At 49.3% G+C, this 21,647-nt stretch overlaps 1 protein-coding gene across 1 annotated transcript in view; it reads right to left on the reverse strand.

Annotated features, from left to right (window-relative positions):
- Nucleotides 1–21,249, reverse strand: part of LOXHD1 (lipoxygenase homology PLAT domains 1) — a 186,826-nt gene extending 165,577 nt beyond the window's left edge. The window contains exon 1 of the mRNA XM_054054590.1: nucleotides 20,832–21,249. Coding sequence (XP_053910565.1) covers nucleotides 20,832–21,249 — 418 coding nt within the window. The remainder of the gene's footprint in view (nucleotides 1–20,831) is intronic.
- Between the last annotated feature and the right edge of the window lie 398 nt (nucleotides 21,250–21,647).

The following is a 21,647-nucleotide window of genomic DNA, read 5'->3' on the forward strand; positions in this document are numbered from 1 at the left end:
TGATAAGAGAGCATTGGGATGCAGAAAGCTGGCCGCGCTTGGTCCAGTAGTTGGAAAACAACCAGAAGGGCCTGTGCCTGCACACAGTTCAGGGAGAAAAAAATCATCCTGAGGAAGACTTCTTGCTTCATCCCTGAGACCCCAGCCCAGGACCACCAGGAGGCACTACGCAGGCCCAAGACTGGAGCGAGCCTTCCAGAACTAACTCTAATACGAAGCGGGGAAAAGTTATGCATATGTAGCAGGCGCTTGTAGCTATGCAGGTCTTTACACTATAAGTATGTTTTTCTTAAGTTATACGGTGTGCAAGGTAGGAGGAGAATCCCCTTGCACCCCAGCACTGGAAATAAACATTCCTGCTTTGTAACTCATTTGGGGTTATAGGGTTTGACTCCTAAGGCAAAACATTACGTTGAGCATTCCAGAACTGGACACAGTAATCCAGATGAGGTCTCACAAGACAGGAGACAGATGTGCCGAGACACGTAAGAAACTCAAGTGGCTGTTTCCATCCCGCTTCAAAAGGTCAACGTACATCCCTCTCCCGTTCCCAAATATCCTGATAGCTACCCCTCCCTGGCAGCCTGATGCACCAGACAGCGTCTGACAAAGTGCGTGGTGACAACCAGCAACAAGACGACTCCATAGGAGCACAGGCTGTGCCAACTCCATGCTGGCAACAATCTCATCCAGAGCAGAAAGCACAGTGAACCCCAGCGGTGTCAGAGACCTTGCCAGGTGATGAGCGCCACAGCAGCTCCACCGGCAGAGAAACCTCTTGAGCTTCGGCTGCATTGGGAAGGGATTTCCCACCGCCTCTGTCCTGCGAGGCTGCCCTCGCAGCCAGCCACGCAACAGTGCTTCTGGGGTCCCCTCCTCCCGTGCTGCCAAGCAAAAGAGCTGACAGCACCCAAAACTCAGCCGCCGTCAACGGCCCTGAGGGATCTGCACCAGAGATCCCACAAGAGGAATAAGGCACCTATGACACCAACAGGAACACATCGTTCCTTCCCAAGCAGAGCAGACAGCACGGTGTGTGCTGTCCACAAGTCCACAAAGTGGAAGAGACGCAATTTCCCTTCAGACAGGGCAAGTGACAAAGAGCCAAGGGTGCCCTCCTTGCTCTTCTCAAGGCTGGCGTGCTGGGTACCCGAGCAGCTGGAAGAAGGAGCCCAGGAGCACAGCGTGACTGCCCTGCTGCCCAGCGCCTGACGAGATGCACTGCTGGAGGGAAAGGGCTTGTTCCCACCAGGGCGGACGGTGCTTTCAACCCAGCGGCACCCTCAAACTGGAAATAACCCTCAGGCCTGGAAGCGTTGCCTACATCCAGGAACAAACCCCAAGCCAGATGCACCTCACACCTGCCAGCACCCCGCAAACCTTGCACTGTGCACCTGACACATGGCCACCCCCAGACCCAGTCCCGGCCCCCGATGCTGCCCCGCACGAAAGGCAGAGCGGGATGACCGACAAATGAGAGTGGGACTTCCCATCACTGAGAACGACAACTTTTATTTTCTAACTTTATCAACTAAGGGATGGGGAGAGAACTCGGGGCTGAGGCACGCGTGAGAGCTCAGCAGACACTTCCAGGGTGGCCATAGGATTTTTGTGCTCAACATAGTGACCGTGTTGTCTTTGGTCCGGCCCAGCATGGGTGGAGCGGCTGCTCTTCTCGAGCACGAGGTCATCCTGGGGCGTCTTCTGTGCTGCCCGCCTGGCAGAGACAGAGCTGCTCCTCTTGAACACCAGACCTTTAAGGAACACCTTCCGCGTCATCAGGCAGGCAGTGCTGTGGCTGCTGGGACCATCACACGCGATTGGCAGAAAGCTTCTCATGCCGTGGTTTTCTGGCTGGTTCTTGGGCTTCTATATCCGTCGTGCTAGTCGCGAGCGGTGTCGGATGCGGATTGGCCCGGAGTGGCTGTAGCGGCCCGTGCTTTCTGCTGCTGGGGAGCTGCAGGATGTCTCCATTGGTGCCTTGATGTTGGTTTTGCTGCAGCTCTTGTTAGGTCGTGGGGAGCCTTGGAAGAGGCTCCCTGCGCCTGGGCTGGCGATGCTGGCTCTGCTCCTTCCAGGCGCTGGGGACCCCAAAGGTGGTGTCAAGGGCGGCTGGGTGGAATTGCTGGAGGTTTTTCTTGGAGCCCCAGCAGTTGGCATGCAGGTGGTTCCACCGCTTCCTCCATGATGACTGTATGGTTTCTCTGCCCGACGTTGTGCCCGTGAGAGATGTCGGCTCCGGACTGGCCCCAGGCGGATGGAGCGTCTGCATCTCTCAAGTGCCAGAGCCTCACGGGACATCCTCGATGCCGCCGGCCTGGTGGACCTGCAGGTGTTCCTTTCCAGAGATAGAGCGCGAAGGAACACAGGCAGTACCATCTTCCAGGCATCGCTGGGGCTGCTGAGCTCCAGGCTTGGCATTAGCACACAGCCGCCCCCACGGTGCTCTTCGGGACGGCTGTATGGCTTTTCCAGCCGCCGTTGTAGGCGTGCTTGGTGTCGCCTGCGCTCTGGCCCCAAGTGGCTGGAGCAGGGGCTGCTTTCTTGCCGTGAGGGGTTGCAGGTGCTGCCCTTCTTCGGGCGCCTCAGGGCAGCCCCCATCTCACCGCAAAGCAGCGCTGGAAAGAAGACAGCAACGGCCTGAGCAGCAGGCTCAGGGTCAGCGTGGCCAGCCCCATGCCTGCGGGCAGGGCACAGCTTTTGGGCTCGCCTTAGAGCACCAGGGAAGGGACCATCCCTGGCAGAAAGCTGCAGGGACCCCTGGGACAACTCACCAGACGATAGCTCTGCACACACAGCCCTTCTTTGCTCTTTTGGAGCGAGACCTCCCAAACAACTTCTACCGATCAATGCAGCGAACGTGCTGGAGAACAGAGAGCAAATGCCACTGAGAATGAGCACCTCTGTGGGGCTGGGGGAGCATCCTCCCTCAGTAGACCCAGGAGCACCCGTCCTCCCCTGCCCTCTCCTCACCTCACCGGGACGCACTGACACAGGACCAGGACGCTGCATCGTTCTCTCCGTGCCCTGGCAGTGCGTCCACTGTGACATCACGGCCACCCAGGAGCCTTTGCCCCAATACGGGCTGGGCCAAGGGGGTGTGATTGGAAGTGGCATTGGTACCCGTTGAGCATATACGAATCCAGGATCATCACCAAAGCTGGCCTGCAGAACGTGCCAGAGAAGACCACGGCCAAAGACCACGGCTGAGGTCTATCCCAGGAGGGGATCATAGTGCAGAAGCAGGCAGTAACACCTTGAGAAAAGGAAATCAACAAGATGACCATGTCCTCCCGGTCCTTTTCTCTCGTTGGAGCCTTTCTCTGGCAACCAGTAGAGAAAATGGCAGTGTGATCACGAGACATGGGGTCTGGCCCCAGACGAGGCAGGAGCAGAGCACAAAGAACACCTCATGAGGTTTTAGCATTAACGACTCGACTGGGCTTTACTGGGCTTTTGCTGCCTTTAGCAGACCTCTCCGCAGTTAACACGCCAAACTTGCCAGCCCCTGGGTTTCCAGGTGGCTTCTTTTAGCTTGGACTTGCGTATCACTTGAGACCTGCACTGCCAAACTCCCCCAGACCCGAGCGTGCTCCTCACAGAGAAAAAGAAAAGCAAATGCAGAGGCAAGGATGATGTGGGAATCCCAAGAGGCTATTAAGCACACTTTAGGGAACGGAGATGTGAATATGGGCTAGCAGAGGGCAATGAGGTCAAGCAACTCAGGTGCAATGCAAGGACAAAGATCACAGAGGAAAAGTAGATGATGAACAATGGCTAGTAGCCCCAACCCCTGCCCACAGGTGGGCTTCCGTGGAGCCACGCACTGTTTGTTTTGGGATAGGCTGGGCTCGCTGTATGGCTCTGCAGGTTTTTCTTCATTTATCATGGAAAGGTTTGGGTTGTAATGGACCTTAAAGATCACCATGGTCCACCCCTCCTGCCACGGCAAGGGCCAACTTCCACTGGATCAGCTTGCTCAAAGCCCCATCCAGCCTGGCCCTGAACACTCCAAGGGATGCCACATCCAAAACTTCTCTGGACAAGACGTGCCACTGCCTCAACACACTCATTGTAAACAATTTCTTCTTTATGGCCAACCTCAACCTGCTGTCTTTCAGTTAAAAAACCTCATCCCCTGCCATGTCACTACAGTACAAAGTCCCTCTCCTTCTTCCCTACAAACCCCTGTAAGGATTGAAAGGCTGCAATAAGCTCTTCCCATAGACTTTTCTACATACTTTCCAAATACTTAGTAAGAAGTGACTACTCCTGTTAACAGGAGGATCACCGGAAGGGACAGCACCTGCAATGGAGTTCAAAATGCCCACTATCTCGCCTAGAATTTTCTCTGATACGCTATCACCCAGCCACTTGATATCCTTTGTTTTCCTGTCCCCGGGAGCTGGATTTGCCTTGTTCTTTAGTCATCGATCAAATGGGAAGAGGGGGAACCCCTTCTCCACTTTGTGACTACAATGAGAGAAAGGGGACTTCAGATGTCACAGGCATCATTGATTCCTCACTTATAAAAGGTTTCCAACATCTCTTTTTACAGCAAAAAGAATCGTGTCTTGTGTATGGAAATATATCTCTAGTGAATATTCAGCACTTCCAAAGGCAGCTGACATCCATAAATCATAGAATCATGGAATGTCCTGAGTGGGAAGGGACCCAAAAGGATCATCAAGTCCACCTCCTGCCCCTGCACAGGATAACTCCAACAGTCACCCCTTGTGCCTTAGGGCCTTGTCCAAAGGCTTCTGCAGGATTGGCAGGTTTGGTGCTGTGACGGTTTCCTTGGAGAGCTGCTCCAGTGCCCCACCAGCCTCTGACTGGAGAAACTTTTCCTAATATCAAACCAAAGATTCCCCTGGCACATCTTCCTGTCATTCCCTCGCGTCTATTTCATTGCTCAGCAGAGAGAAAAGCTCTGCGCCTGCTCCTCCTCTTCCCCTTGTGAGGAAGCTGTAGACCGCAATGAGGTCTCCCCTCAGTCTACTCCAGGTTGAAGAGACCAAGGCGCTTCAGCAGCTCCTCACATGGTTTCCCCTCTAAACCCTTCACCAATATAGCCTCATAGTATCATAGTATAGTATCATAGCATAGTTAGGGTTGGAGGTGACCTTTAAAGTTCATCCAGTTCCACACACACCCCCCCGCCACAGTCAGGGACATCCCACCGGAGGAGGCTGCCCAAGGCCCCATCCAACCTGGCCTTGAACACTTCCAGGGATGGAGCAGCCACAGCCTCCCTGGGGAACCCTGTTCCAGTGTCTCACCACTCTCCTGGTGAAGAAATTGTTCCTAATGTCCAGTCTCAATCTGCCCCTCTCCAGTTTATTGCCATTCCCCCCGGTCCTATCCCCACAAGCCTTTACAAGTAACCCCTCCCCAGCTTTTCTGTAGCCCCCTCAGGTACTGGAAGGTCGCTGTAAGATCTCCTCAGAGCCTTCTCTCCTCCAGGCTGAACAGGCCCAACTCTCTCAGCCCATCTGCGTAGGGAAGGTGCTCCAGCCCTCCCATCATCTTTGTAGCCCTCCTCTGGACCCGCTCCAACAGCTCCATCTCCTTCTTAGTGATGAGCAAAAGCAAACGGGGGGGGTTTGAATGTTCACTGGACCACGATGCTGCTCGTCAGAGACAGCCTTGGGGATGTTTAAAGTAGATAACGAGAGGGAGGAAGCTAGCAGAAGTTTAGTGATAAGAGAGCATTGGGATGCAGAAAGCTGGCCGCGCTTGGTCCAGTAGTTGGAAAACAACCAGAAGGGCCTGTGCCTGCACACAGTTCAGGGAGAAAAAAATCATCCTGAGGAAGACTTCTTGCTTCATCCCTGAGACCCCAGCCCAGGACCACCAGGAGGCACTACGCAGGCCCAAGACTGGAGCGAACCTTCCAGAACTAACTCTAATACGAAGCGGGGAAAAGTTATGCATATGTAGCAGGCGCTTATAGCTATGCATGTCTTTACACTATAAGTATGTTTTTCTTAAGTTATACGGTGTGCAAGGTAGGAGGAGAATCCCCTTGCACCCCAGCACTGGAAATAAACATTCCTGCTTTGTAACTCATTTGGGGTTATAGGGTTTGACTCCTAAGGCAAAACATTACGTTGAGCATTCCAGAACTGGACACAGTAATCCAGATGAGGTCTCACAAGACAGGAGACAGATGTGCCGAGACACGTAAGAAACTCAAGTGGCTGTTTCCATCCCGCTTCAAAAGGTCAACGTACATCCCTCTCCCGTTCCCAAATATCCTGATAGCTACCCCTCCCTGGCAGCCTGATGCACCAGACAGCGTCTGACAAAGTGCGTGGTGACAACCAGCAACAAGACGACTCCATAGGAGCACAGGCTGTGCCAACTCCATGCTGGCAACAATCTCATCCAGAGCAGAAAGCACAGTGAACCCCAGCGGTGTCAGAGACCTTGCCAGGTGATGAGCGCCACAGCAGCTCCACCGGCAGAGAAACCTCTTGAGCTTCGGCTGCATTGGGAAGGGATTTCCCACCGCCTCTGTCCTGCGAGGCTGCCCTCACAGCCAGCCACGCAACAGTGCTTCTGGGGTCCCCTCCTCCCGTGCTGCCAAGCAAAAGAGCTGACAGCACCCAAAACTCAGCCGCCGTCAACGGCCCTGAGGGATCTGCACCAGAGATCCCACAAGAGGAATAAGGCACCTATGACACCAACAGGAACACATCGTTCCTTCCCAAGCAGAGCAGACAGCACGGTGTGTGCTGTCCACAAGTCCACAAAGTGGACGAGGTGCAATTTCCCTTCAGACAGGGCAAGTGACAAAGAGCCAAGGGTGCCCTCCTTGCTCTTCTCAAGGCTGGCGTGCTGGGTACCCGAGCGGCTGGAACAAGGAGCCCACGAGCACAGCGTGACTGCCCTGCTGCCCAGCGCCTGACGAGATGCACTGCTGGAGGGAAAGGGCTTGTTCCCACCAGGGCAGACGGTGCTTTCAACCCAGCGGCACCCTCAAACTGGAAATAACCCTCAGGCCTGGAAGCATTGCCTAGATCCAGGAACAGCACCTCACACCTGCCAGCACCCCGCAAGCCTTGCACTGTGCACCTGACACATGGGCACCCCCAGACCCAGTCCCGGCCCCCGATGCTGCCCCGCACGAAAGGCAGAGCGGGATGACTGACAAATGAGAATGGGACTTCCCATCACTGAGAACGACAACTTTTATTTTCTAACTTTATCAACTAAGGGATGGGGAGAGAACTCGGGGCTGAGGCACGCGTGAGAGCTCAGCAGACACTTCCAGGGTGGCCATAGGATTTTTGTGCTCAACATAGTGACCGTGTTGTCTTTGGTCCGGCCCAGCATGGGTGGAGCGGCTTCTCTTCTCGAGCACAAGGTCATCCTGGGGCGTCTTCTGTGCTGCCCGCCTGGCAGAGACAGAGCTGCTCCTCTTGAACACCAGACCTTTAAGGAACACCTTCCGCGTCATCAGGCAGGCAGTGCTGTGGCTGCTGGGACCATCACACGCGATTGGCAGAAAGCTTCTCATGCCGTGGTTTTCTGGCTGGTTCTTGGGCTTCTATATCCGTCGTGCTAGTCGCGAGCGGTGTCGGATGCGGATTGGCCCGGAGTGGCTGTAGCGGCCCGTGCTTTCTGCTGCTGGGGAGCTGCAGAATGTCTCCATTGGTGCCTTGATGTTGGTTTTGCTGCAGCTCTTGTTAGGTCGTGGGGAGCCTTGGAAGAGGCTCCCTGCGCCTGGGCTGGCGGTGCTGGCTCTGCTCCTTCCAGGCGCTGGGGACCCCAAAGGTGGTGTCAAGGGCGGCTGGGTGGAATTGCTGGAGGTTTTTCTTGGAGCCCCAGCAGTTGGCATGCAGGTGGTTCCACCGCTTCCTCCACGACGGCTGTACGGTTTCTCTGCCCAACGTTGTGCCCGTGAGAGATGTCGGCTCCGGACTGGCCCCAGGCGGATGGAGCGTCTGCATCTCTCAAGTGCCAGAGCCTCACGGGACATCCTCGATGCCGCCGGCCTGGTGGACCTGCAGGTGTTCCTTTCCAGAGATAGAGCGCGAAGGAACACAGGCAGTACCATCTTCCAGGCATCGCTGGGGCTGCTGAGCTCCAGGCTTGGCATTAGCACACAGCCGCCCCCACGGTGTTCTTCGGGACGGCTGTATGGCTTTTCCAGCCGCCGTTGTAGGCGTGCTTGGTGTCGCCTGCGCTCTGGCCCCAAGTGGCTGGAGCAGGGGCTGCTTTCTTGCCGTGAGGGGTTGCAGGTGCTGCCCTTCTTCGGGCGCCTCAGGGCAGCCCCCATCTCACCGCAAAGCAGCGCTGGAAAGAAGACAGCAACGGCCTGAGCAGCAGGCTCAGGGTCAGCGTGGCCAGCCCCATGCCTGCGGGCAGGGCACAGCTTTTGGGCTCGCCTTAGAGCACCAGGGAAGGGACCATCCCTGGCAGAAAGCTGCAGGGACCCCTAGGACAACTCACCAGACGATAGCTCTGCACACACAGCCCTTCTTCGCTCTTTTGGAGCGAGACCTCCCAAACAACTTCTACCGATCAATGCAGCGAACGTGCTGGAGAACAGAGAGCAAATGCCACTGAGAATGAGCACCTCTGTGGGGCTGGGGGAGCACCCTCCCTCAGTAGACCCAGGAGCACCCGTCCTCCCCTGCCCTCTCCTCACCTCACCAGGACGCACTGACACAGGACCAGGACGCTGCATCGTTCTCTCTGTGCCCTGGCAGTGCGTCCACTGTGACATCACGGCCACCCAGGAGCCTTTGCCCCGATACGGGCTGGGCCAAGGGGGTGTGATTGGAAGTGGCATTGGTACCCGTTGAGCATATACGAATCCAGGATCATCACCAAAGCTGGCCTGCAGAACGTGCCAGAGAAGACCACGGCCAAAGACCACGGCTGAGGTCTATCCCAGGAGGGGATCATAGTGCAGAAGCAGGCAGTAACACCTTGAGAAAAGGAAATCAACAAGATGACCATGTCCTCCCGGTCCTTTTCTCTCGTTGGAGCCTTTCTCTGGCAACCAGTAGAGAAAATGGCAGTGTGATCACGAGACATGGGGTCTGGCCCCAGACGAGGCAGGAGCAGAGCACAAAGAACACCTCATGAGGTTTTAGCATTAACGACTCGACTGGGCTTTACTGGGCTTTTGCTGCCTTTAGCAGACCTCTCCGCAGTTAACACGCCAAACTTGCCAGCCCCTGGGTTTCCAGGTGGCTTCTTTTAGCTTGGACTTGCGTATCACTTGAGACCTGCACTGCCAAACTCCCCCAGACCCGAGCGTGCTCCTCACAGAGAAAAAGAAAAGCAAATGCAGAGGCAAGGATGATGTGGGAATCCCAAGAGGCTATTAAGCACACTTTAGGGAACGGAGATGTGAATATGGGCTAGCAGAGGGCAATGAGGTCAAGCAACTCAGGTGCAATGCAAGGACAAAGATCACAGAGGAAAAGTAGATGATGAACAATGGCTAGTAGCCCCAACCCCTGCCCACAGGTGGGCTTCCGTGGAGCCATGCACTGTTTGTTTTGGGATAGGCTGGGCTCGCTGTATGGCTCTGCAGGTTTTTCTTCATTTATCATGGAAAGGTTTGGGTTGTAATGGACCTTAAAGATCACCATTGTCCACCCCTCCTGCCACGGCAAGGGCCAACTTCCACTGGATCAGCTTGCTCAAAGCCCCATCCAGCCTGGCCCTGAACACTCCAAGGGATGCCACATCCAAAACTTCTCTGGACAAGACGTGCCACTGCCTCAACACACTCATTGTAAACAATTTCTTCTTTATGGCCAACCTCAACCTGCTGTCTTTCAGTTAAAAAACCTCATCCCCTGCCATGTCACTACAGTACAAAGTTCCTCTCCTTCTTCCCTACAAACCCCTGTAAGGATTGAAAGGCTGCAATAAGCTCTTCCCATAGACTTTTCTACTATACATTCCAAATACTTATTAAGAAGTAACTACTCCTGTTAACAGGAGGATCACCAGAATGGACAGCACCTGCAATGGAGTTCAAAATGCCACTAACTCTTCTAGAATTTTCTCAGATACACTATCACCCAGCCACTTGATATCCTTTGTTTTCCTCTCCCCGGGAGCTGGATTTGCCTTGTTCTTTAGTCATCGATCAAATGGGAAGAGGGGGAACCCCTTCTCCACTTTGTGACTACAATGAGAGAAAGAAGACATCAGATGTCACGGGCACCATTGATTCCTCACTTATAAAAGATTTGCAACATCTCTTTTTACAGCAAAAAGAATCGTGGCTTGTGGATGGGAATATATCTCTAGTGAATATTCAGCACTTCCAAAGGCAGCTGACATCCATAAATGATAGAATCACGGAATCTCCTGAGTGGGAAGGGACCCACAAGGATCATCAAGTCCACCTCCTGCCCCTGCACAGGATAACTCCAACAGTCACCCCTTGTGCCTTAGGGCCTTGTCCAAAGGCTTCTGCGGTATTGGCAGGTTTGGTGCTGTGACGGTTTCCCTGGAGAGCTGCTCCAGTGCCCCACCAGCCTCTGACTGGAGAACCTTTTCCTAATATCAAACCAAAGATTCCCCTGGCACATCTTCCTGCCATTCCCTCACGTCTATTTCATTGCTCAGCAGAGAGAAAAGCTCAGCGCCTGCTCCTCCTCTTCCCGTTGTGTGGAAGCTGTAGACCGCAATGAGGTCTCCCCTCAGTCTACTCCAGGTTGAGGAGACCAAGGCGCTTCAGCAGCTCCTCACATGGTTTCCCCTCTAAGCCCTTCACCAATATAGCCTCATAGTATCATAGTATAGTATCATAGCATAGTTAGGGTTGGAAGTGACTTTTAAAGATCATCCAGTTCCACCCCCCCACCCCCGCCATAGGCAGGGACATCCCACCGGAGGAGGCCCCATCCAAGCTGGCCTTGAACACTTCCAGGAATGGAGCAGCCTCAGCCTCCCTGGGGAACCCTGTTCCAGTGTCTCACCACTCTCCTGGTGAAGAAATTGTTCTTAATGTCCAGTCTCAATCTGCCCCTCTCCAGTTTATTGCCATTCCCCCCGGTCCTATCCCCACAAGCCTTTACGAGTAACCCCTCCCCAGCTTTGCTGTAGCCCCCTCAGGTACTGGAAGGTCGCTGTAAGATCTCCTCGGAGCCTTCTCTCCTCCAGGCTGAACAGGCCCAACTCTCTTAGCCCATCCTCGTAGGGAAGGTGCTCCAGCCCTCCCATCATCTTTGTAGCCCTCCTCTGGACCTGCTCCAACAGCTCCATCTCCTTCTTAGTGATGAGCAAAAGCAGAGAGGAGGCTTTGGAATGTTCACTAGAACTTGACGCTGCTCGTCAGAAACGGCCTTGGGGATGTTGAAAGTCGATAACGAGAGAGAGGAAGCTAGCAGAAGTTTAGTGATAAGAGAGCATTGGGATGCAGAAAGCTGGCTGCGCTTGGTCCAGTAGTTGGAAAACAACCAGAAGGGCCTGTGCCTGCGCACAGTTCAGGGAGAAAAAAATCATCCTGAGGAAGACTTCTTGCTTCATCCCTGAGACCCCAGCCCAGGACCACCAGGAGGCACTACGCAGGCCCAAGACTGGAGCGAACCTTCCAGAACTAACTCTAATACGAAGCGGGGAAAAGTTATGCCTATGTAGCAGGCGCTTATAGCTATGCAGGTCTTTACACTATAAGTATGTTTTTCATAAGTTATACGCTGTGCAAGGTAGGAGGAGAATGCCCTTGCACCCCAGCACTGGAAATAAACATTCCTGCTTTGTAACTCATTTTGGGTCCCTCGGTTTCCAGGCGGTTTATTTTAACTCGAACTTGCGTATCACTTGAGACCTGAAATGCCAAACCCCCCCAGACCCGAGCGTGCTCCTCACAGCTCCGTGCGGCTGTGCCCTGTGGAAGGTGAGGCTCGGGGGGAAGCTTTGCTCCGGCACCAAAGACATGCAGAGAAAAATAAAAGCAAATCCAGAGGCAAGGACAATGTGGGAATCCCAAGAGGCTACTAAGCACACTTTAGGGAATGGAGATGTGAATATGGGCTAGCAGAGGGCAATGAGGTCAAGCAACTCAGGTGAAATGCAAGGACAAAGATCACAGAGAAAAAGTGTAGAATGAACCGTCATTAGTGGCCACAACCTCTGCCCAGAGATGGGCTTCTGTGGAGCCACGCACTGTTTATTCTCGGATTGGGAGTGCTTGCTGTGTGGCTGCGCTGTAATTTTTAATTAAAAAATGACATTAGAAGAATGCAGAAAACTTCTCTTTTTAATGTCATATGTTCAGAAATTTTGTGTGGCTGATGGAGAACAAATGATTCATTGGCAAGCATAAAATCACAGAATCATAATAATGCCTGGGTTGGGAAGGACCTTAAAGATCATCCTTGTCCAACCACCCTGCCATGGACATGGACAACTTCCATGGGACCAGGCTGTTCAAAGTCCCATCCAGCCTGGCCTCTAACACCTAACAACTAGGAAGGGGTTAGACACAACTTCACTGGGCAACCTTTGCCAGTGCCTCAACACCCTCATGGTGAAGAATTCCTTCCTAGTGTTCCATTTAAATGTCCCCTCTTCCAACTTAAACCCATTCCCCCTGATTCTATCCCTGCACTCTCAGATCAAGAGTCCCTCCACAGCTTTCCTGGAGCCCCTTCAGGTAGTGGAAGCTTCTCTTAGGTCTCCTCGGTGCCTTCTCTTCTCCTGGCTGAAGAGCCTCAACTGTCTCAGCCTGTCCTTATATGGGAGGGTCTCCAGCCCTCGCATCATCTTTGTAGCCTGCTCTGGACCTGCTCCAACACTTCTATATCCATCTTATGCTGGAGATTCCAGAACTGGACACAAGACTCCACCTATCAGAAATCAATAAGGAATAGATTTTTTTTTTCCTTCATCATCATCCTTATTCCAGTACTATGGAGTGACGTAGATAGAAATTGCCGCAGAATACAGCGATCACCATCTACCTGAACCACCCTGGGGTGTTACCAGGGAGCTTAAATTTCTCACAAGAAACTAGAAGAAAAAAAGCATTTGTTATCCTGGACAGGTACTAGCACAGTTTTAGAGCACTTTGGAGATTCTAAAGCTTTTAGAGACTCTATAATTATTTTGGAAATTCCAGTAAATAGCAAAAATAGCACTTGTACTCAGCTAAGTTGGAATACCTATTTACCACTCATAAGAAAAAAATAATTTAATAAAGTATGATGCAAAGTTCACTGAAAAAAAAAGCCAACACAAGAGTCCAAACTTCCGTACCTTTCTTAATTTTACAATGTATTAATTTGACATGTGTAGGGTTGAGAAAACTTTTTAGAAAAAGACCCAGATAGTTTTATAAATTAAGAAAAGAAGCTTGTGTTAATTTTTTATTGAAGGAATTAGACTTTAATGGCCGACCCTTGTAATATGCTGTAAATCAGCAGTAGAGCCTGGCAACAAGAGAATAATAACATGAGATTTAACACCATCACTTTGCTAATTGAAAGGACCTGACCTCTGCGGGGTCATGCAATGCAAGTCAGAATGACAACAATGCAAATTATCACGGCTTTGCAGATGCCAGTGTCTCCTATATCTGAAGAGAATGTAACTAAGCATGTTTCATTCTGTTGATTAAAAATTAATTTTTACGCAGGTTATGCAGTTTGTAAAAGCCTTAGAAATAGAAAAACCTAAGGTAAGACAGAATGGTGGGGTGCAAAGGGTGTTTTTTTTTTTTTGTCCAGAGTTCGAATGTCTCAGTCATTCAGAACATTAATATGCAGTTCCCTGTATCACTCATATCAATATTCAAGTTAGTGCTGGAGCTTTCTGGGAGATGACAAGTGGGAATTTTGTAAGCAGTGATGAACATACGCAGTATCAACCCGAGGGAACAGGCTTTGCTCCCGCAACTTGCATTTACTGACACTAAATCTAATACGACGGCTTCAGCTACAACCCAACTCACTCAAGAAAACGTACGAGAATCATATTTCCACCTGTACTTTTAGGACAGTAGTTTTAGGACACTCAGTCCCCAAGATTTCTTTCCCTATTTTTGAAAAACAGCATTCCAAACTCATAAGCAAGAGGATTTGACTGCTGGGAGTAAGGTCTCCTTTCCTTGTAGGTAATTTTCCTCTGATAAAGGTACATTCAGCATGTGTACATATGGGTAATTCTGCATCGCTGTTTGTGCCATGTAATTAGGGATAAAGAGAAATGTGTAGGACTAGAATTTTAAGTGTTGGTTTAATAACCTTTATCCAGCTCATTTCTGAATGATTTTCTTCCTCTCTGGAGACAGTATTAAGGTGAGATGTGGTTACTAAAGAGGCATAGTCAAGGCACATGACAAAATTATTAATCATAGGGAGGGGAAGGAGTCAGAGTATTGTCCACACTCTGCAGAAGTCCTCCTAAAACAGAATATTTAATATCGAAATCAAACACAATTTTAGTAGGAAATATCCATTAAAGTCTTAGTGATGTCAACAGAAGTTGGGGATTTAAGAATTTAATTCAAGAGCTGTTGTAAATGAGATTTTTAGAAGGCATCAGGGGTTTTGAGAAGACACGAGGATTTTATTTTTTTTTTAAGTACAGTAATAGAAATTGGGAACTATTCCATATCTAAAATATAGGGTAAGTTAAACAACTTCAGTACAGTAACATGAAATATACTCATTCATGCTGTTTCTTGTTATGGTTAATTTCTCAGATTCCTTCCTTTCACATCCAGTGTTAACATCTGTACCCATGAGAAGACCAACAGGAGGGGTTGGTCGGTGCTGTTTTCTGCTGTTTCTGCTAAACTGAAATCCAATACCTCTTATTCTAACACCAAAAGGTGTATAAAAATATAAAATATTTAAGGTATACAAAATACCTTAAAGTATTGCCTTTAGAATAAAAGCATACCTTAAATTTAAGGTATATAAAATACCTTAAAGCAACAATACAAGTACAGTTTGGGAGTGGGTGCTTTTTTGGCTTTTTTTTTGTTTCATTTGTTTTGTTCTTATTTTTTTGGCGTGGGGAGAAAGGGCTTTGTGTTTTTACTCTAACCTATTTTACTTCTACTAAATTACCAGAACTATGGGATCTTAAGAGTGTTTATGCCTTTTTATTTTGTCTCTTACTCACAACCAGCTTCCCATGTGATAAAATAAGCACAAAACCACTCTCCTATTAATGAATTGTTGTTGTTGGCATTAAATTATGACGCAGTGGTGACAACATAGAAAGTAATCACAAGCTAAAATGAGCAGTGACAGCTAAAGAGCATTAAATTCATGAGCATCATTTAGGCTGAAGCCCTTGCAGCCATGATCTTTCCTGGAACACTCTGTAACACGAAGCGGTCCATGTTTGTGTTTACTCTGCCAATGGAACATGAGCAGAAGGAGGAGTATTTAAAACAAAGAGCTCTGCAAAAATTCCAATATTTCGTACATTCCAGGAACACTGCTACCATCATGCTCATCTGCTTTAAGCCAAATCAAACAGAAACATTTCTAAGTTGAAAGTTCCTTAACAAAGTGTTGAAACTTTACTTCCCTAGCTGCCCCCAAGCCCCCACTGGATATCAGGAACCTGTGGCATATCGCAGCTGTATCTCATCTATGTACCACTCCGTATAAATGTAATCTATCAAAAGCAAAGTTCCATGGAACATTACTATTTCACAGGAGAAGCAGGACATCAAAACAAAATAAAACAGTTCAGATTCCTGTTCTCTGGCTCTCTAGTTTCCTCTGAAATTCTTTGTTTGTTTGTTTTTTTCTGGAATTTTTAGAGCTTTGTGCATTTAGAGCCATAAATTTTCTAGGTACAATCTAGCAAAATAAGACTGACGAACAATTATTACAAACATTGAGTGCAAGATTGCTTTGTTTATAAATACAACTGCATGCAGACAACAGCGGAGAGGAAAATCCTTTGCCACAACTACATATCTACACCTCTTCATTACAACAAAATTTATTTCCCATAATATTTGGCTTATTTTCTTCTTACACTATATCGGCTGTCCAAAAGAAGAGATAGAATATAACAAAACCTGATTAACAAATGCACCAGACAAAGCAATGTCATTATTGCTTGAATAAAGGACTGTTTTATGGTTTGCTGTTGTTCTTCAGTTACTGCACTTCAGTCTCCTCATGAATCTGAGAGGATTAAAGGCATATTTGAAATAAAGATAGTTTTTAGCAGCTGAGAATCTGACTTTTACAATTTATTGCAATACATGACAGAAAAATAGGTATTTGGGAAACAACATAGAATCATAGAATCACAGAATAGTTATGGTTGGAAGGGACCTTAAAGTTCAGCTAGCTCCGTCGCCTGCCATGGGCAGGGACATCCCACTGGATCGGGCTGCCCAAGGCCCATCCAACCTGGCCTTGGACACCCCCGGAGATGGGGCAGCCACAATTTCCCTGGACAACCTGTGCCAGGGCCTCACCATAGTGAAGAATTTCCGCATGTCTAGTCTAAACCTGCCCCTCTCCAGTTTATACCCATTGCCCCTCATCCTATCCCCACAAGCCTTTGTAAACAGTTCCTCCCCAGCTTTCTTGTAGCCCCTTCAGGTACTAGGAAGTCACTATAAAATCTCCTCGGAGCCTTCTCTTCTCCAGGCTGAGCAACCCCATCTCTCTCAGCCTCGTGTGGGAGGTGCTCCAGCCCTTGGGTCATCTTTGTAGCCTCCTCCAGACCTGATCCAACAGCTCCACATCCTTCTTGTGTTGAGGACTCCAGAACTGGACACATGACTCAAGATAAGGTCTCACAAGAGAGGAGCAGAGGGGCAGAATCACCTCTTACAAACACCTTCTTATAAAACAGCTCTATGCTACTCCATCCCGGAGCTTGCTTGACATTTTTTCTCTCTTAAGCAGTCAGGAATCATTCAATAAAGACTGGCATGGTATGGCTAGAGACATACTCATTCACTGCCTCCAGGCAGGAAGTCAGTATCTCCTGCTGGCTGTTCTTTGGCACATCCACAGCGGCGCAATGCTCCTGTCTGTTCTGTTCCTGATAAATCACAGTACTGACCCAACATTATCAGCTCTCCAGTTGCTGCAGAATGCTCCACAGAGGAAACCACACCATGAGAAACACTTATCTATTCCTGTGGATGTAGTCTTCTTGTACTTCGGTAAAGCCTTTGACACAGTTTCTCACAGCATTCTGCTTCAGAAACTGTCAGCCTCTGGCCTGGATGGGCGCACACTCTCCTGGGTTGAAAACTGGTTGGATGGCCGGGCCCAGAGAGTGGTGGTCAATGGAGTTAACTCCAGCTGGAGGCCAGTCACAAGTGGGGTTCCTCAGGGCTCAGTACTGGGTCCAGCTCTGTTCAATGTCTTTATCAGTGACCTGGAGGAAGGCATTGAGTGCACCCTCAGCAAGTTTGCAGATGACACTAAGCTGGGAGGAAGTGTCGATCTGCTGGAGGGTAGGGAGGCTCTGCAAAGGGATCTGAACAGGCTGGACTGCTGGGCCGAGACCAATGGGATGAGGTTTAACAAGGCCAAATGCCGGGTCCTGCACTTGGGGCACAACAACCCTATGCAGCGCTACAGACTGGGGGAAGAATGGCTGGAGAGCTGCACAGAAGAGAAGGACCTGGGGGTGCTGGTTGACAGCCGACTGAACATGAGCCAGCAGTGTGCCCAGGTGGCCAAGAAGGCCAATGGCATCTTGGCTTGTATCAGAAATGGGGTCACCAGCAGGTCCAGGGAGGTTATTCTCCCTCTGTACTCGGCACTGGTGAGACCGCATCTTGAGTACTGTGTTCAGTTCTGGGCCCCTCACCACAAGAAGGATGTTGAGGCTCTGGAGCGTGTCCAGAGAAGAGCAACAAAGCTGGTGAGGGGCTGGAGAACAAGTCTTATGAGGAGCGGCTGAGAGAGCTGGGGTTGTTTAGCCTTGAGAAGAGGAGGCTGAGGGGAGACCTTATTACTCTCTACAACTACCTGAAAGGAGGTTGTGGAGAGGAGGGAGCTGGCCTCTTCTCCCAAGTGACAGGGGACAGGACTAGAGGGAATGGCCTGAAGCTCCGTCAGGGGAGGTTCAGGTTGGATATCAGAAAAAGATTCTTCACAGACAGAGTCATGGGCACTGGAACAGCTGCCCAGGGAGGTGGTCGAGTCGCCTTCCCTGGAGGTGTTTAAGGAACGGGTGGATGAAGTACTGAGGGACATGGTTTAGGGAGTGTTAGGAACAGTTGGACTCGGTGATCCAATGGGTCCTTTCCAACCTTGTGATTCTGTGATTCTGTGATTCTGTGATTCTGTGATTCCAAGTGCAAGAAGGCTAGACAGACGTGACCTCCTTCACCTACCCTGTTTATTCAAAAGACAAAAGGAACAATCCTAATATTAACAATGCAAGGCCTAAAGCATATTGCACCAATATTTCATAGAATCATATAATAATTTGGGTTGGATGGGACCTTACACACATCCATTACCAATACCCCTGTGATGGGCAGGGACAACTCCCACAACAGTCCCTTCACTCAATGGTCCATCAGAAGAAAAGCAGCAGTGCCCTCCAACAGAAAGTCACACAAAAAAAGAAATCTGCTGTTTTGAATCAAAATACAGAGAGTTGTAGCATAGTGCATGGCAAAGATAATAGCTGAAACTCAAGCAAGAGGGTAGGGCAGTTAGAGTTTTACTTTTGGGTGCCAAATGTCCCGGTGGCACGTTTGCAGTGGTGGAAAACCTCCGTGGCACATTGATTATGTATGTCCTATTAATATCTTCCTCCTCTCCCTTGCCCTCCTTTTAGTCTCTCACATACGTGTGCTCTCACTTCTGTAAATATGTGGAAATTGAGGGTGCAAAGTACTAAGACACAGGTCAAGGAGGAGAGTCCATGAACCAAGACAGCAACCAGTGGTTCACCCTTGGGACTATTGGCCACATGACAGGTTTCTTGGAGGTCCTGGGAAGCGTTGCAGGTTTTGGACCAAGACTTTTAAATTTTTGATAAGGACTTGAGAATGAAGTGTCTGTATAATTCATTCCCTTGTGTTTCAGCCACAAGCTATTACCTTCCCTGCAGAAACTCTTCACAAACTAAGCAGAAGGCCACAGTGACGTTTGTACAAACATCTGTTGGAATTTAAAAGTGCTACAATTTCTTTCACCCTACTTCAGAAAAGTTTTTGTATGGGGGAAGAACGTGCCTCTCCCCTAAAGGGCAATCACAAATGAGGATGGTGTAAATAAATACAGTGTATACGTGGAGGTCTTTCTTCTGCATCAGAGAAGTTGAATCATTTTTCTCTTCCAAGTACAGCCATATGGCACCGTTACAGAAGTCATCAGTTATAGTTAACCTCTAACCGCATCAAAAGCGTGGGATGCCTTACAAGATTCCTTGGACATGCTTGGTTCTCCAAACTGCCACATACAAAATGTGTTATTACTCTAATTAACTACAATGCTGAGAGGTTAAGTGTCTTGCACCAGTCATGCCAATATCCAGTTGCACAGGTAATGGGTGACAAGTGTCACCCCTCAGCAGTCTTATTACCTCTTTGCTGCCCACCTCTCTGATAAGGAGATAACCTCACTGTGCTTGGGAGCATTCGCCTACCTATCGAGGGCTTTTACTTTCGATCATGGAGCTACATCCTGAGTCTTCACGGTTCACCCTGCAGTTTCCTCACCTCCCTGCCACTGGTTTGCCAGGGAGCCAGCAAACAACCTGCCACCAAGAAGATAAATCTAAAGTACATTCTTTCCCCACAAGCTGTCTAGATGTTGCCAGGCTGATGGCTGCAATCTTTCTCCAGATCGTGGCCTTCTAATGAAACTGAGTGCACCATCCGAAACCTTAAGTCACTGCATAGCTCACCATGCATTGAACTGAAGTACCTTTGTGTATGTAAAGTGGACTATTTATTGTACTGACACAGTATTAAGGTCTGTACGTCTATGACAGCCAGAAGGTTGGTCTGCTGAACCTCCTGCTTCTACATCAATGCTAAGCAGTCCACTGGCTGCTTGTCTGATTGCTGACATCACCGGCACACTTCTGCTGCATACGCTTGAGCCGGACTGTGCATCTTTGCATTGTATCCTGCTGACACCGGCAGTGTCATCATAGAATACCACGTTAGGACTTGAAGTATCACCTGGTCCAACTTCTTTTGGCAAAAGCTTTGTCAGCATAAGATGACCCAGCACCTTCTCCAGCTGCATCTTATAAGTGTCTAGTGCTGGGAAATCCATCACTTCCCTGGGGAGATTATTCCAATAGCTGATTTTTACCATTGTGAAAAATTTTCCTCTAGTGTGTCCGATCAGAATCTCCCCAGGAGTAACTTGTACCCATTACCCCTCATCTTTTCCATGTGACTCCTTGTAAAAAGGGAGTTTCCATTGTCTTTGTAGCCACCCTTTAAAGACTGGAACATGGTTAGGTCTCCCTTAAGCCCTCTTTTCTCAAAGCTGAACAAAATCAGTTCTCTCAGCCTTTCCTCATGGCAGCCTTCCCAGTCCTTTGATATCTTTGTAGCCCTTCTCTGGACCCTCTCCAGCCTTTTCACATCTGATGACTACAGCTTCTGAATGACACCACAATGCAAATATTAATTAGGAGAATTTAATTACAGCAGTACCATGCACACGACAAAGTGACTTCATAGACAAAAAAGCTACTACTGACCCAATCTTTAGTGCCAACTTAGAATAGTAAAAATTCTTGTTTAACTAGAAATATTCCACACACAGGAAGGACAAGTGCCTGCACCCCCAGAAAGGGATCCCAAGATGGGAATTGATGGGGCCAACGGCATAACTGCCTGCTTAAAAAGTAAGATGAAAAACAATGGACCTGACCTTTTTTTTTGTTGTACTCATCTTCTGTCGCATTGGATGAATCCGAATGATAGTCCCGAAGTTCCTGTTCGTACATCTCCAAAAAATTGTCATCTGCCTTCCCTTTCTTGGATTTGTCACCTTTCTTCTTCTTCTTCTTTTCTTTGCTCTTTTTGCCTTTTTTCTTTTTTTTCTTTCTGCGCTCATAGTCATCCTCCTCATCACTGCTATACTCTTTTCGCTTGGATTTCTTCTTTTTCTTTTTCTTCACTTCCCCATCAATCTCTGCATCCTCAGACTTTGATTTCTTTTTGCTTTTTTTCTCCTGGCTTTCACCTTCCCCATCTTCTTTAACTACCTCCTCAGCTACTTCTTCCACTACCTCCTCTTCCTCCTCCTCTTCCTCTTCTACTTTGTTCTTTTTTTCCTTTTCTTTCATGTCATTGTTTTTCACTGCTACACTTCTAACAACATTCTATGATTGCCTTAACCTCACTTCTGCCACCTACTCTGGCTCCTTTGCCAACTGTCAAAGCCCTTTAGTCTCCCTCTCCTTGCCTCCAGCTGGGATGTCGTTGTTTCACAGCGTCCTTTCTCCGCACTGGCTCAGCGTAGGTGTGTCCTGGAGTCTTGTGTCCTTCCCAGCCCACGGGTGCCAACAGCTCCCCTTCTTCTGTCTGTTCCTGACTTACTTCACCTCCTTGACTGAGGCGCCTTCTTCTTTCTTTTGTCTCTCCTGTTCTTTGGGATTTCTCCTTTTCATTATTATTATTTATTCATTGATCTCTGCTGAGAACTTTCTCTATTTTTTTTTCAGAGCTGCCTTGGCCTCCTCCA

Source organism: Cuculus canorus, chromosome Z, assembly GCF_017976375.1.
Source record: "Cuculus canorus isolate bCucCan1 chromosome Z, bCucCan1.pri, whole genome shotgun sequence".
NCBI lineage: Eukaryota > Metazoa > Chordata > Aves > Cuculiformes > Cuculidae > Cuculus > Cuculus canorus.